The sequence below is a fragment of the Falco naumanni genome, chromosome 4 (assembly GCF_017639655.2).
Source record: "Falco naumanni isolate bFalNau1 chromosome 4, bFalNau1.pat, whole genome shotgun sequence".
NCBI lineage: Eukaryota > Metazoa > Chordata > Aves > Falconiformes > Falconidae > Falco > Falco naumanni.
The window spans coordinates 106,508,823-106,522,723 of NC_054057.1; the positions used below are offsets into that span (position 1 = coordinate 106,508,823).

Here is a 13,901-nt window from a genome sequence, read left to right on the forward strand (position 1 = left end):
GATAGCTGTAGAGGGCCTGTTAGTACTAAACTATGATACGGGCTTGGATGCTTGTGTCCCAAAAGGAGCTGGGGAGCAACGAATAGCTTGGGAATGCAGAGGGAAGATGATCTGAGCGCTGCAGATCTAGACAGAGGGTCTGGTGCCCACTCCATGGCTGTGGCAGAGATGTACCATCTCTATGTGCCTCTGTTCTTTCTCTGGAAACCAGACAGGTCCTTTCTTCTCTCTAAGCCTTGTGGGACTCGACTACCCAGGCTGCCAGTGATTTAAAACTGTCTGCACCGCTTATATCCCCTGGCTTTTGCGCCCACTTGGGGGCCTCGGGAAACCACATTTGCCTTCATTTCCAGATATTTCATAAGGTAAGTTGTATCTTCTGGCAGTGCCCTGCATGCTCAAAGGGAAACTGTCTTTGCTGTGTGATTCCAGAGCTTCCCCTTTGCAAAGGTGTGACATGCGAGGCCAACAGCGAATGTGTGGTAAGGGATGGGACAGCGATGTGTGACTGCAAGCTGGGCTACAGAAAAAGTGGGAGCACTTGCCAAGGTGAGAAACTTCTCTGTGACCCTAAATAGTCCTCTGTTTGGAAAAATCTTATTGCACTGGTATCTCTGGATGAATTTGATCACTGTGAATACAATGCAGAGGCTTAAGAACCTGTTTTTTAGGTACCCCTTTAAGGTTAAGGGCTAAGTTTTTGGGTCTCTTCTCACTTGGTCCTGAAAGCAAGAAATTAATTAAGTGTTGCAGGTTCCATCCAGCACTCACTTGTAGGTATGTACTAAATAACTGTGACAATGGGATATTGGTGAGTCCGTACCAGTCTAAATAGTAAGGTATGTAACTGAAGGATTTCTTCACTGATTTCAGATTTAAGTGTGTGAATTGGTTTTGTTAAAAGAAAGTCAATTAGATATGCATGTGATTAGCTAGCTGTGGATACCTCTGTTTTCATTGGCTTTTTGCAGTTTTTGCTGACCCAGCTGCAGTTTTATATATCCTCAGATATGATGGAAATTCAGAAGTAAATCCAAGCATCCTCTGTCACTCACACTTCCGTTACTGAAGTAACATGAAGAATGTGTCATCCAAACTCCTCAGATTAAAAACCCCAAAACATCTGCTGTCTGAAATTATTTTATTTTCTGGGAAATTTTAAAAGTTTAGTAGTATAAATTCCTTATAGTCCATTCTTTCCAGGCCTTTTGCATTCTGCTGTGCTGCAGTAAGTCTGTTTTGAAAAGAGGGATTTGGTTACTCTCACCTCTCATCTCTTTAACCGCAGCTCAGGATCCTTGTGCTGCTTCTCCATGCTCCCCCTTCGCCGTATGTAAGGTTCTTGGACCACAAAAGAATCAATGTACCTGTAAAGAAGGATTTCAAGGAGATGGGAAGATTTGCCAGCCCATAAACCCTTGTGTTGACAGCAATGGAGGCTGCCCAGAAAACTCCACCATTTGCGTTTACAGACGTCCAGGAGAGGTAAGGGCAGTAACGGCATGTCAGCAACCTGTAAGGGTCTGAAAAATGGCAGGGTGAGAAGTTCTTCAAATGAGTGTTGGTCAAATCTGCTGTCCTCACCTTAGATTTTGCAAAGGGGAACCAGACATGTCTTTTGTAAGGTAACTTCTTTTGTAAAAGATGCTGACTGCAGTTCTATAATCACTGTGTTGCCTTCCCTTAGGCATCTTGTGTTTGCAAGCCTGGGATGCGTAGGAGAACTCCTTCATCTGAGTGTTCTGTATTTCCCAACGATTGTCGGCAGTATTTTTGTGATGTGACTTCCACGTGTGAGCTTGATTCCCAGGGGAATCCTAGGTAAGCCAGGTTAAAGAAGCTTATTCTGCAGCTGGAATGGAAACTCAGTTTGGATGAGCTGAATTTTGAAGAAACTGTGAGCTAACTGAGGAGAATGGGCTAGAGCCACCGTTTGAGAAGAGCCTGTTTGTAACAAGTGCATTGAAAGCAAAGAGTTTTACATCAGTCATTGTAAATTTTGTCATGTCACAAGACACTTTAAATCTAGGGCAGCAGCCTTCTGTGGTGTGAACTGGAGACCTAGTTCCCCAAGTTAGTGGTGGCAGTGGGGTATTATCAGCTAGTAATCAGTTATTAAAAGGGAGATGTGTGACTTGTTTGCTCCCATTTGCCCTCACATGATTCTGAGGGCTAAGTCTTTATCTCTCCTCCCACTCAGACCTGTAAGCAAGAAATGCTTCCGGATTGACAGGGAAGGGGGAAGTTGAGGGAAGAAACACCAGACCTCATTTAGTCCTCTGAAGCAAATCACCTAGAAGTTGATACCCCTTAGATGGGAAATATTGCCAGGTCTAGGATCATTTTTGCATAATGGCCTCCCAAACACCAGAGAAAGCTTCATCGAGGATTTTGTGTGTTACCAAGAAAAGGTGGAGCTTCCCTGAGAGACTGAAGAGGGCAAGAGCAGTCCCACCTCCTTGAGCCTTCCTTCTCCAGTGCTGCTAAAACTGTTAGCATCCACCTGCTCACTGTGTGCTTCAGGCCAGAACTGAAACACAGCCGCTTCCCTTTCTGAAGATACGCTAGCAAAGTGCAGGACGCGGCGTTCAGCACAGTCCCTGCCTTAGTGTGTCTGTTCCCCAGCAGCTGGCAGTCAGCCCTCTGACACTGGAGTAACGTCAGATCCCTCCCCTGTGTTGCATGTCTTTGCATCCCTGAAACAGAAATAGCAGAGACGATACTTCTTGGACAAAACCCAAACGGGAAAAAACATGGTTATCAGCCAGTGATCTTAAGTAGTCTCTGAGTAATGACTATAAATCCGTGTGAATCAGGACAAAGATTTTCACATGTAGATAAGCTTTTCTGGAAAAGTCATTAGCCTGACTGGGGCCCTCATTAAGTCTTAAGAGAAACCGTAGCTAACTGATGTGCTTGAGCTGGCACTTCTCACTGAAGCTGAGGGGTCACATTGGAGCTGTTTGCTAGATTTTCACATAGGCTGTGCTTTTTAGGGATTACCTCAAATTGTCTGATGCTGAATATCTAGTTAGAAAGGTGTGGATAATTATATCGTGGCTATCTGTACCCTGAACTTTAGAGCAGACAATCCTTATGTTGATTGTATCTGAGAAAGCATCTTCATCCTCTTCGAGTAGGTCCAAATTCGCTTGCACTCCAGAAGTGTGCATATTTTTTCCTGTCACTTAGTTTAGGCAGAAGTTACTAAGCTCTTACCTACACCTTAAAGCTGAGATTTGTCTTTCAAGTGTAGATACCGACATGTTCTACTCATATTTGTTGAGTATGTTGGGAACTGTTTTATGATGGTTTGTTGTGTTTCATTCTTGTCTCTTAGCTGTGTGTGTAAAGAAGGGGAGATTGGAGATGGGAGAAGTTGCTATAAAGATCTCTTCAGTGAGATAAATCGGTATAATTCACGAGGAAGGTTTGCTAGGAACTTAAACGTCGCCAGGAAGATGTTTGGTAAATGTCTTTTGAATTTTTGGGGGGAATGGGACAAATGTGGGGGCAAGAGTGTGTCAGAAAAGGCTCGAAGCCTTTCAGTGTAATAGAACTATTTTTCAGTGTTTGACTCCAGGGAGATGATATGGCAGCCTTCCAGTACCTAAAGGGGGCCTACAAGAAAGCTGGAGGGGACATTGTACAAGGGCATGTAGTGATAGGACAAGAGGTAATGGCTTTAAACTGAAAGAGGGTGGATTTAGATCAGATGAAAGGAAGGAATTCTTTACTGTGAGGGTGGGGAGACACTGGCACAGAGCAGCTGTGGGTGCCCCATCCCTGGCAGTGCCCAAGCCCAGGCTGGACGGGGCTGGAAGCAACCTGGGCTGGTGGAAGTTGTCCCTGCCCGCTGCAAGGGGGTTGGAAAAGGTGGTCTTTAAGGTCCCTTCCAGCCCAAACCAGCCTATGATTCTGTGATTCTACAAAATTAAACACGTCACATCTCCGAACTCAGATTACCAGTTCTGGATTGTCAGTTGAGGAGACTGTTAAAGAGAGTACTGTGGCCGAGTGTATTAGGTATTTGACAGTCCTGGTGAAGGATGTACCATATCTGCACAAGAAGGAAAACGTGCCTTGGAAGTGTGATTCAAACCTGTTTGTATCAAACCACCAGTGTGCCTCCACCTGCGAGTATCTGTATTGAAGGCTCAGCACTCTTTCAAGTGTCGTTGGTTCTTCTAGCGGTGATGCTTGAGGCTGGTGTGCCATGGGTCCTCTACTTAGTAGAACATCTACTAAGCCCTTAAATGGCCTTCTTGCCAGCATGCACGTGTAAGTGGCAATTATGGAGATGAAAAGGCCTTATTCTATGCACCATGGTAATTTCTGAGTGAGCAGTTGCTTTGCAAAGGTAGCAGACTGGTTTAGAACCCAGGTACTGCAGGTGCGGGGAGTGATATCCACAAAGGTTAATTTTTGCCTCACTGTAATACAAGGAAAGAATAAGAACCCTTTAGCTCCCATCAAAGCATGTTTATGTTAGATACCTTCTCCAACTCATCTTCTACACAGTCTTCTCTACCTCTGCTAACTTGATGGAGCATAGAGATAGGGCTCAAAGCTCAGCTTAGCTTTTGTGAATACCCCTCCCTGCTACGTATCACTGTTGCCAACACTTGTTTTTTGCATATGTTTTCCATAATGATTTGTGCTATTGGCAACCGCATGACTATCTCTGGGATCCTAACTCCTATGCAGTGGGACTTAAGAGCTAATGACCTTTGTTGATGGGCCATTGATGATCGAGTGAGGACTGACAACTGTGGGTTCATAGCAGCTTCTCAAGAAGTATTTAGTCTTGATAAATCCTGTTTACACCCAGAAACTAGTTGTTTCAAGGAGAAGACAGAGGACACTTGGCCCAAGAACAAGGTAGTAAGCATGTGGGAGGAAAATTATTATGAATATTCTGCAAATGTCAGCAGTGATTCAAAGTAGACCCAAGTCACCAGCGATCCTTCAGAAATCTTGTGGGCAAGTGCTTAAAACTGATAGCAGCCAAGCTGGGCTGTGACAGAAATACAAAACTCCTCCTTATTCCTTGTAAACAAGTACTAGTTACCTGCATCAGGCCAAAAATGTGTAGATTGGATTGTGCTGTTAACAAGAGGAATAATTATTGCTGGAGTTAAACCGTATGCCAAGTAACTACTTCACGTTGCCACTCTTTTTACAGCTTCTGGTTGCTCCACACTGCTGGCTAAATACGGGCCTTTCACTGTCTTTGTACCATCCCTTCTTCCGGTTCATGACAAAATGGAATTTAACGTAAGTTTTTTTGGTTTTAGCACAATTGGTCTTAGGATTCTTTCCTGCCTGAGTTCTGCAGCCTGTAAAAAACTGATGGGCACACGAGAGAGGAACTTTGAAAGGCAGTATTTATAGAAGCAATCTCTTGGGAAGACTTTTCATTGTCTGGTTAAGTTACAGTTTCATAGAGGATGTTGTATCCCTTGCATTATTTTTAAAATCTCTGTCTCTCTTTTCAATATTGACAGAGTTTGTCTGTTTTTAATGTCAGGAAGTGTAAGTTTCTCTACCCAGTCTTCATTTAAAGCTCTAACCTCCTGGTTGTGACTATTCTCAAAACTTGAGGTGGCTTTTCACTGCTTGAGGGTGGGGTTTTCAAAAGGGGCTGAGATTTGCATCAAAGTATTGGATTTTGGGCCTGTGGCCATGGTGTCAGTTTCTTGAGAAGAGCTTATTTTATTAATGGGGACAGCGAGTGTGGCAGGGCTGGGGAAAACTGCTATGGAAACCCAGACAAAGGTCTGAGAATTCTAAGCTTCAGCAAGTAGGTCCTGCAGGTCATATTGGGGTTTTTTATTTATTTATTAGTTAAATTGTATTCTTTTGCAGTGGTTTTTGCACAGTTAAGCCCACAGCCAGGCTATCCATCATTAAGATGAGAAGGTACATAAGCTGTTTTCCCAGGACAGAGCTAAAATTCAGCACACGAGCTACAACCGGAGCTCATGCAGTAGGGATTTTAATTGCTTGCTAGGCAAGGTGCCTGTTGTGTTTCAGGTGGCAGCTAACTTGCAGCTAGCAGTTGGTTATGAGAAGGTAAATGCCTTAAAAATAATCCATACAGACCAACCCCGTTTGAACATTACATTTCCAATGTCTTAAAAAACTGCTAGTGATGGAAAGCACAGAAAAGAAAGGAAGAAACTAAATGTGTATTCAACAGCTTAGACCACCTACATGGTCCAGCATAACCAAAGATACTGTATGGGGAGCTTCAGCAAGTTTTATTATCTGGAGCATGCAAAGATAGTTTTTATATTGTCCAAGTCCAGTAGGTTTCTGTCTAGGGGTTTCCTCTGAAGTAGGTCACTTGCAGGTTAATCAGTCTGCCTGTGTTTGAACGTATACACAGAAGCAAAAGACTTGCCACAGCGCTGCTCCAGTGAACCAAAATGAAGAGGGGAAGCTCAGTCTTGTATGCTAAGAATTCCTCTATGTGTTAGCTGGGAGAAAGGTAATGTTATGGCTCTTTCAGTGAATGAGGTTCTTGAAAGAACATGTCCTTTATCTTCTTTGTGTGGTCTTTATTCCCCAAAGGATACCACTGCTGAGCATTTGTGCAGAATGCACATCGTTCCTGGTCTGCATCTGATAGAAGACATGGTAAAAGCCAAGACTCTGTGGACCTTGTCAGGACATCAGCTAACATTCAGTAGCCAGGTAAAGGATCTCCTGAACTGAAGTCTTGGAGCGTTGCTTTCATGTAGGACAGACTGGAGGTTGAGCAGGGTTTCCTTGGTGCACTTTCTTAACCAGAAAACCTTTTTCTCTAATCAGCCTGCCTGCGATCAGAACAACAAGATCCTTTGTGGAGTCCAAAGCAAGGTGATTTAAGACCAGACACCCCAAGCAACCACTTCTCCTGTCCTGCAGACAACCAGTTAGTCAGAATCTGACTTGTGAATGGTCTTTCCTTGGTCTGTATGTGTATTCCAGAGAAGAGACCTTTTCCCTACACTGCTAGCAGCTGCAATATCTATGTGGAAGAGGCAGCAAAGTCTCTCTTCAGATGAATGCCTCTCCTTGGAGATGGTGTATTTGGACACAGCCACATGCTGAATATTTTCTCTTCCAGTTTCCCTTTTCCCCTCTTTCTATTTTATTTTTCTTAGTCGTCCCCGCAAAGGGTTTTTCATCATTATGTTTTGATATGGAAGGCTTTTTATCCCTTTTCCCTTTTCCGATTGACTCGTATTTTCCAGCATCCACTGTTCTCTCTCCATCCTGCACTTTTCCTGCATGCATGCTCACAGCTGGCCAAGGGAGAGCCATATGTTTCCTCTCTGAGGATCCAGCCTTGGCCCTGAGGTCTAGGTTGTAATACATGCACCCTGCATGCATCAAAAGGACAAAGCACTGTTTAGAGCCAGGGAATCCGAACTGAGCTTGTCGATGCTCCTTTTAAACTTCTCTCCTGTTTGTTTGCTCAGGAGTCTTTTGATCTGGGAAGTCTGCCCTCCCCTTCCTTTGTTTCAGCCAGAATCCTCGGTGATGTGAACTGAAGTTCAGGGCAGGGAGTTCAAGAGATGCATGTGGTGAAATAAAAAGCACAGGGAAGCTGCGGTTGCCTGAACTTGGATTATGGCTGCAGCACCAGTATCTTGAGCTGCTTAGTTTGCAGGTTACCATTGGAACACCTCCATACACCCAGCTTCGGTGCATGGTTGTGTACGGTATGGAAGGACCAGATACGTGCCTTATAATTCAGTGAGCCTGACTGGTTTGGCTTTGTTACGAAGACTCCTTGTTGGTGTTATTAACCAATAAAAGTTGCAATCAAAGCTCTAGTTACAGAATTGCCTCCAAACTCTGTACTGCATTGCCCAGGAGGCACTGTGCCTCTCTCCTTGTATTTGGCAGACAGATGCAGCAGCAACTTGATGGTCAGGGCACCCTTTTGTGATCCCGAGCTGGGATCAAGCACCGTTCATACTCAGGCGAACTTAATTCTAGAGCTGATTGTCCTGGATTAGGTCTTTCTGTAGTAAAACTTAAAAGCCCCCCCCTCCAGGATCAAAACGTTACCCAAATTCAAGTAGAGGCGGGATGTTTATTTTACACCCAGGCCACCCCTTAAATTTACTTTCTCCAGAGTAACTCTGGTTGTGCCTTCATCCTGCTGACCCATAGGCAGAGAACACTGAAGGGAGCAATGATTTATAGCTCTGTAATGATAGCGCAGATATACCACAAGAAAGTAACCCATTATTATTATTATTATCCAGACGTACATCAAATCATTTCGATATCAAGACCTGCCAGGGGAACTGTACAATGTTTTGCAAGCGAACCTACCAGCAGCCAATGGCATCATGCATGTGGTTAACACCCTAAGGAAGAAAACCAGCGCTGACAACCTCAGAAACCCACAGGTACACAGACATTTGTATTTCTTCTGTTTTATGGGACAGTGGAATAAACACTTCAAAAAAATCTGTTTTCATCATTAAATTTCTGAATCGGTGAGGCTTTTTATTTAAAGGGAAAAGGTTATTTATTTTGTTTCTAGCTCCTGATAAAGCCTGTTAGGCACCATTATGTCAGTGTACCATTAAAAGTAGCTAACAGCATCACATAAACCTGATACAGACATCACAGTGATGCTTTTACAGTGCTTGGATGCACAGAGAATTCTGCTTTTATGAGGAAGATCACTGCCTTCATAGCAGATGAGCTCTTTTTCAGTTGTATCTTGCAGAAAATGTATCTTGCAGGATAAATATCGAAAAAAGCTTTTTTCACATATAAATCAAATGAAGATTTTCTTTAATTGGTCTGTGCTGCATTTTGAAATTGTAATCAAAAATGTGTATTTACAGTAAAAATATTTAAAATGAGGACAAATAATCATTAGACTTTTGCATTTTGAAGTAATGTCTTGAATTTAAGACACTGGGGAGGGGCTTCAGGTTCAAGTTCCGCTAAGCGCTTTTCCCTGTTAGCTGAGAGAAGTTTTTGCTACATCTACTGCATAGATATGCCTGAGCTTTTTTATATTGTTTATATATGCAGAAAGCAGGCCCTGTTACCTCCTACCTCCTTGCAAGTTACTGAGAGAATGACACAAACTCTTGGATTTGGTAGGATTTTGGTAATAGTTTACACTGTTGTAATTAATCTATAAAAATAGTCAGACTGTGTAATATCATGGGTTTATTTTGTGTGTTTAAAAAACAGCTGGAATGTTGTGTTGAGTGTTAGTAGCACATTGGCTGAAGTGCCCTGAGGATAGTGTATAAATTGTACACGTTCTGGGTTTTCATATGGATTAAATTGCGCCCAGTACTGATGTTTGTCTGCCGTCACTTAAGATACTCTCAGTCTTACGACCTCCATGAGGATGTTTGCCAAAAAGGAGAGTCTGAGGTCCAGAGGAGCTGCAGCTCTGTGTTTGTGTACTCAGGTACCTGCGGAGAAGGATTTGCAGCTACTTTGGGATGGTAGGACAGTAAGAGAGCTCCCTGCAGAGCATGTCTTTCTCTGGACTTCTGACACTCCCTCGTGATGTTGGCTTTGCAATGAGGGCTAGTGATCACGTCAGCCATTTTTGGCATCAAAAGCCTTTGTACTCGTGTCCCTTGGAAATAACGTTCTGTGCCTTTGTGTGTTCTACGGGAAGCACCTTCTGCCAAAAAGCGTGCAGATTCCAGCAAATAAAGGTCAAACTAGTCCCTTCACAAGTTTTGATTCTTGAAGGGACATTCCTCCTTTTACCTTTGTCTTCATGGGCAATGTGGCAAAAAGGAAGGCATCTATTTCCCCTGTGTTTTCACAAATATGTGTATGTATTGTATTTTCTCAGTGGTGGGGCTCATTTGCAGGCGGCAGAGTGAACTCTTGTCCTCAAAGCAAAGGGACACTTGAGGTGACAGAGCAGCTCCACTGCCTACCAGAACTGATTTGTATATCACTGGAAATAGCATGTCTCTAGTTTTACTGATAGTGAGCAATTGCCTCTTCATTTAATGTGATCTGCAGATGGGATTAGGGAAGCAGAAGGGTGCTCAGGTGCATGGTACCTTGGAAAATGTGGTTTGTTGTGCATAGGAAGGGCTTTGTGCCTAGGTTGCTGCAGGCTCAGTCCTTGCTAGGTCAACTGGTCAATATAGAGGGTTTGAAGACCTAGAGGATGATGGTTTCCTGTAGACCTTTACATCCAAATCACAAACATAAACTGGCCAAGGGCATTCCAGTATGTGCTCAGACCTTGCTTCAGCCCCAGGCATTTTACTCTTCTTTGTATCTTCTTGCAGAAAACCATTGGTGAGATCCTTGCGTCAATGGAGATCTTCAGTAGATTTGAAACTATACTGGAGGTGAGCATGTCTGCATCTGCCCCAGGAAGATGTGGCATTGCTGCTGTTGAAAACCCCACTACTGTTTTTGTGGAAATTTTTGAATAACATTTAAACGCATCTCAGTGCTTTGGCTTGCTTTCTGTATGCTTTTTTCTGTGTAATTTCTTATTTTGTGTATTTTACATAAGCAAATTAATGGAAAAGATTGGAGCTTTCACATCTACAGGGGATCTGGCACAAGCAGCAAGCATACACGCCTCTTTTCCATCTGCTTCCCCACCTCCCTTTCCCCTCTCCCCTGGAGAGTTTGTTCTCCAAAGCATGTTTAGTTCTTGACCACTCTCCGAACAAAGAGTGAAGGTTTCATGACCGCCCATGCCAAGCTAGATTGTAGCGACCTGTTTTGGAGGGGCTAAATAAAAGCAGTTTTCAGGTTATAAACCCTTGAGGCTGCTGCCCAGGGTTCATTGCATTAGTATTTTCACCAGGGACAGACTGATTTTCCTTTCTCTCCATCAGAGTCATCTGAATCTGCTCTAGCATTGCTCACAACAGTCTTGGCCTGCCTGTTTTCAGCTCTGTGGCTGTTAGTTGTTTACAAATCTCACTAACTGCAGTTGTGATTATAGACCTGATTTTCTTTTTCTTCTCTTCAGGCAAAAAGATACGGTTTTAGTCTGTGTATGTATACTTTTGTGTTTAAAGCACGCAGGGAGCATTAGCCCAGCACCCCCTCGTTCAAACTGGCTGTATTCACACCAGTGCCTTCATTGTCTAAGCTATGTTTTTGTGGCATTTATGCCTTTGTTATATTACTTACCTATCCTTGGTGTCCAGTTGCCTCTTGTATACATTCACCTTTCAATAGCTCGGTCTCTAGTGGGTTGCTTAGTTTCCACTCCCTTCCTGATAGACCCCCCCTTCGCCAACTCGTGTTAGATCCACGATGAAATCTTTTCTTGGTTTTGCAGAACTGCGGCCTGCCTGCAATACTGGATGGACCAGGCCCCTTTACTGTATTTGTACCCAGTAATGATGGTGTGGATAAGTTGAGAGATGGAAGGCTTATTTACCTTTTCACAGAGGTGAGAGCTCATAGTACTTGAAGCCATCCTGAGCGGACTGTGTTGCACTAGGCTGTGCTGGAATGGCTTGTGCAGCGTATCTGATCGTTGCTTGAAGTTGTTCTTCCTGGGGATGGCTGAACCATGTCTTTGTTTCTGTAAGGCTTTGAGAAAGAAGTGAATGCTGATGGAATCTGAAATGAGAACTATGGTTAACCAGATTGGTTAAATCTGATGTTTGGCTTTCTTTCCTCACCCCAGCTTTGGGTAGGGGAAAATGAAGGAACTTACTTGCCAAGTGATTTCACTGTTACAATACATTAGCACTGTCAGTCATTGGTTAAAAGAAAATACAGTTGCCTCCTCTTACTCCTGAGCAGTGACACGTTATCCAATTCTTATGTTCTCTTCTTTCCTTAGGGCATAAATAAGCTTCAGGAACTTGTGAAACATCATATCTACGCTTCAGCAGCGGTAAGGCAGGCAGCTCTAATTCCACATGATTGGGGTCCTTCGAGCCAGCACGTTGTCAACTGTGTTGTTTGGCATAGAGGTCGGAGGGTTGATGACTTCAGCTGCTGCTTCTTGGACTCTCCTGGAGGAGCAGAAATGTGATTCAGGATCTGATTAGGCAAAAAGATTACCATGGAAGTGGTTGTTGAAAGGGACAGCTTGTGCTCTTCCATCACGAAACTTGAGTTTCCTGGGAGTGATGGTTCCTCTTAGTTGGATGGCCTTTACAGTGGAAATATTGTCTGGCAGTTTGCTGCAGGCAAATGCTCTTTGTTATCACTTTAATTTGTTAAACGATTAATTAAGAGTTTACCTTAATTATGAACTCTCCAGCCTACAGTTTCCCTAAAACACTAATAGCAGCAATACAAAAGCTATAGCCAAGCGAAGAATTGGTCCAAACTTCCTTCTGCTTTTCCTCAATCCTTGGGCTTCACCAGTGGCTAAAGTTAGAGATGGAGAACTGGTGCAAGTGAGCCTGTGCTCTGACCCAGTACTGCCAATTTTGCACCAGCATTGCTGTGTACTATAATGGCAGGGTAAATAAAATCAATACAGTGCACCAGCAAGACGTTTTCCCTTATATAATAAACAAGATAAATGTTTAAAGTTAGACACAAAACCTGCGGAGGAAGTGAATACTCAAGTATTATGGTATAATGTCATGTCCTTCATTAAGAAATATCAATATTATTCCCATTCTTTACTGAGAAGGAAATGTCAGTCCTTGTGATTTTCTTAATGCCAACAGAGAAAATGAGCAGCACTTTGACAAAACGTAGTCAATGAATACAACATGGTGACAAGCTGAGCTACTTTTTAGTAACCTGATGGACACAAAAGTAGCAATTATCTTGGTTCTTTTCTTACAACTTCTCAAATCAATTACATTTCTCAATACAGTATCTGCAGCTTACATTTTTGCTGCCTTTAGAAATAAGCTTTAAGTCAAAATGTATTTCCTATTATGCTTCTGGCCAAGCTTTCATCATTTATTGACCATGTCCTGCAAAAATCCCCTTATTATTCTGACCTTGCGTGTAGCTGTGTTACTGAAAGACACTATTCGTGCCTTTCCAGCACTGTGGCCACCAGCACTGTGTTTGTGGTATTGCAGACAATTCAAAGTCTTGGTTTTCCTTATGTCCGATTGTTTGTGGTTAAGGTATTTACATGAAATGTAAATGTTGAAGTCACGTCTGCTTTAGAATGTTTTTTAAGTGGTGGGAACCATGGAAGGATTTTGTAAGCTCTACTGAAATGATCTTGCTTTTTTGTGATACTGTCTCCTTGTGTTTTTACAGGTGACTGTAGAGAAACTGATAATGATGCCACACATTGTTACTATGTCTAACCAGATAGTTACCATCAACATCAGCGCAGATGTAAGTATGAATCAAAACCCTTTTGGGCAAACCCTCCTGTGCAAGGAGAAAGTCTGGATGTGGTTCTGAACAATGTGGTTTCAACCCATCTCTGCTTCCTCCTCTACTTAAAGAACTAGACTTAAATGAGATCATTGAATTGGTTTGCTTCTTATCCAACCTGTGACTCCACGAAGTGGCTTGACCATTTGTGTGGTTGTACTTGATGTTGTGTGCTGTCTGTTTTCTGTGTTGGTTTTATGTAGTTGATACAATGTAATGGGCTAAAGTGCAGATAAATTATTTGTGTTTCTGCATCAGGGAAGAATTCTGATGGATGAGTCAGGGATCCCCTTAAACATGCGAGACATTGTGGCATCAAATGGTATTATTCATACTTTGGATGGCATCTTCATCCCTCCTTCAATAATTCCCATTTTGCCTCACAGATGCAATGAAGAGCAACATAAAATTGTGACAGTAAGTGAGCTTCTTCCGTTCTCACGCTAACGGTTGCTGTAGACCCCACACTTACCCGGAGGGACAAAAGTCTGTGTAAATTGCATTTGGAAAATGTGTTCTCTTTGAGTGGTCCCTTGATGTGAATTTAGGCAGTATCAGCA

General features: G+C 43.0%; 1 protein-coding gene across 3 annotated transcripts in view; it reads left to right on the top strand.

Annotated features, from left to right (window-relative positions):
• Nucleotides 1-13,901, top strand: part of STAB1 (stabilin 1) — a 57,801-nt gene that overhangs the window by 12,149 nt on the left and 31,751 nt on the right. For 2 of the 3 annotated variants that reach the window (XM_040590151.1, XM_040590150.1), the window contains exons 8-20: nt 433-549; nt 1,289-1,485; nt 1,688-1,821; nt 3,341-3,468; nt 5,186-5,277; nt 6,577-6,699; nt 6,817-6,864; nt 8,265-8,411; nt 10,293-10,355; nt 11,309-11,422; nt 11,822-11,875; nt 13,219-13,299; nt 13,600-13,758. In XM_040590151.1, coding sequence (XP_040446085.1) covers nt 433-549; nt 1,289-1,485; nt 1,688-1,821; nt 3,341-3,468; nt 5,186-5,277; nt 6,577-6,699; nt 6,817-6,864; nt 8,265-8,411; nt 10,293-10,355; nt 11,309-11,422; nt 11,822-11,875; nt 13,219-13,299; nt 13,600-13,758 — 1,457 coding nt within the window. The remainder of the gene's footprint in view (nt 1-432; nt 550-1,288; nt 1,486-1,687; nt 1,822-3,340; nt 3,469-5,185; nt 5,278-6,576; nt 6,700-6,816; nt 6,865-8,264; nt 8,412-10,292; nt 10,356-11,308; nt 11,423-11,821; nt 11,876-13,218; nt 13,300-13,599; nt 13,759-13,901) is intronic. The other variant, XM_040590152.1, reaches the window with a different exon arrangement.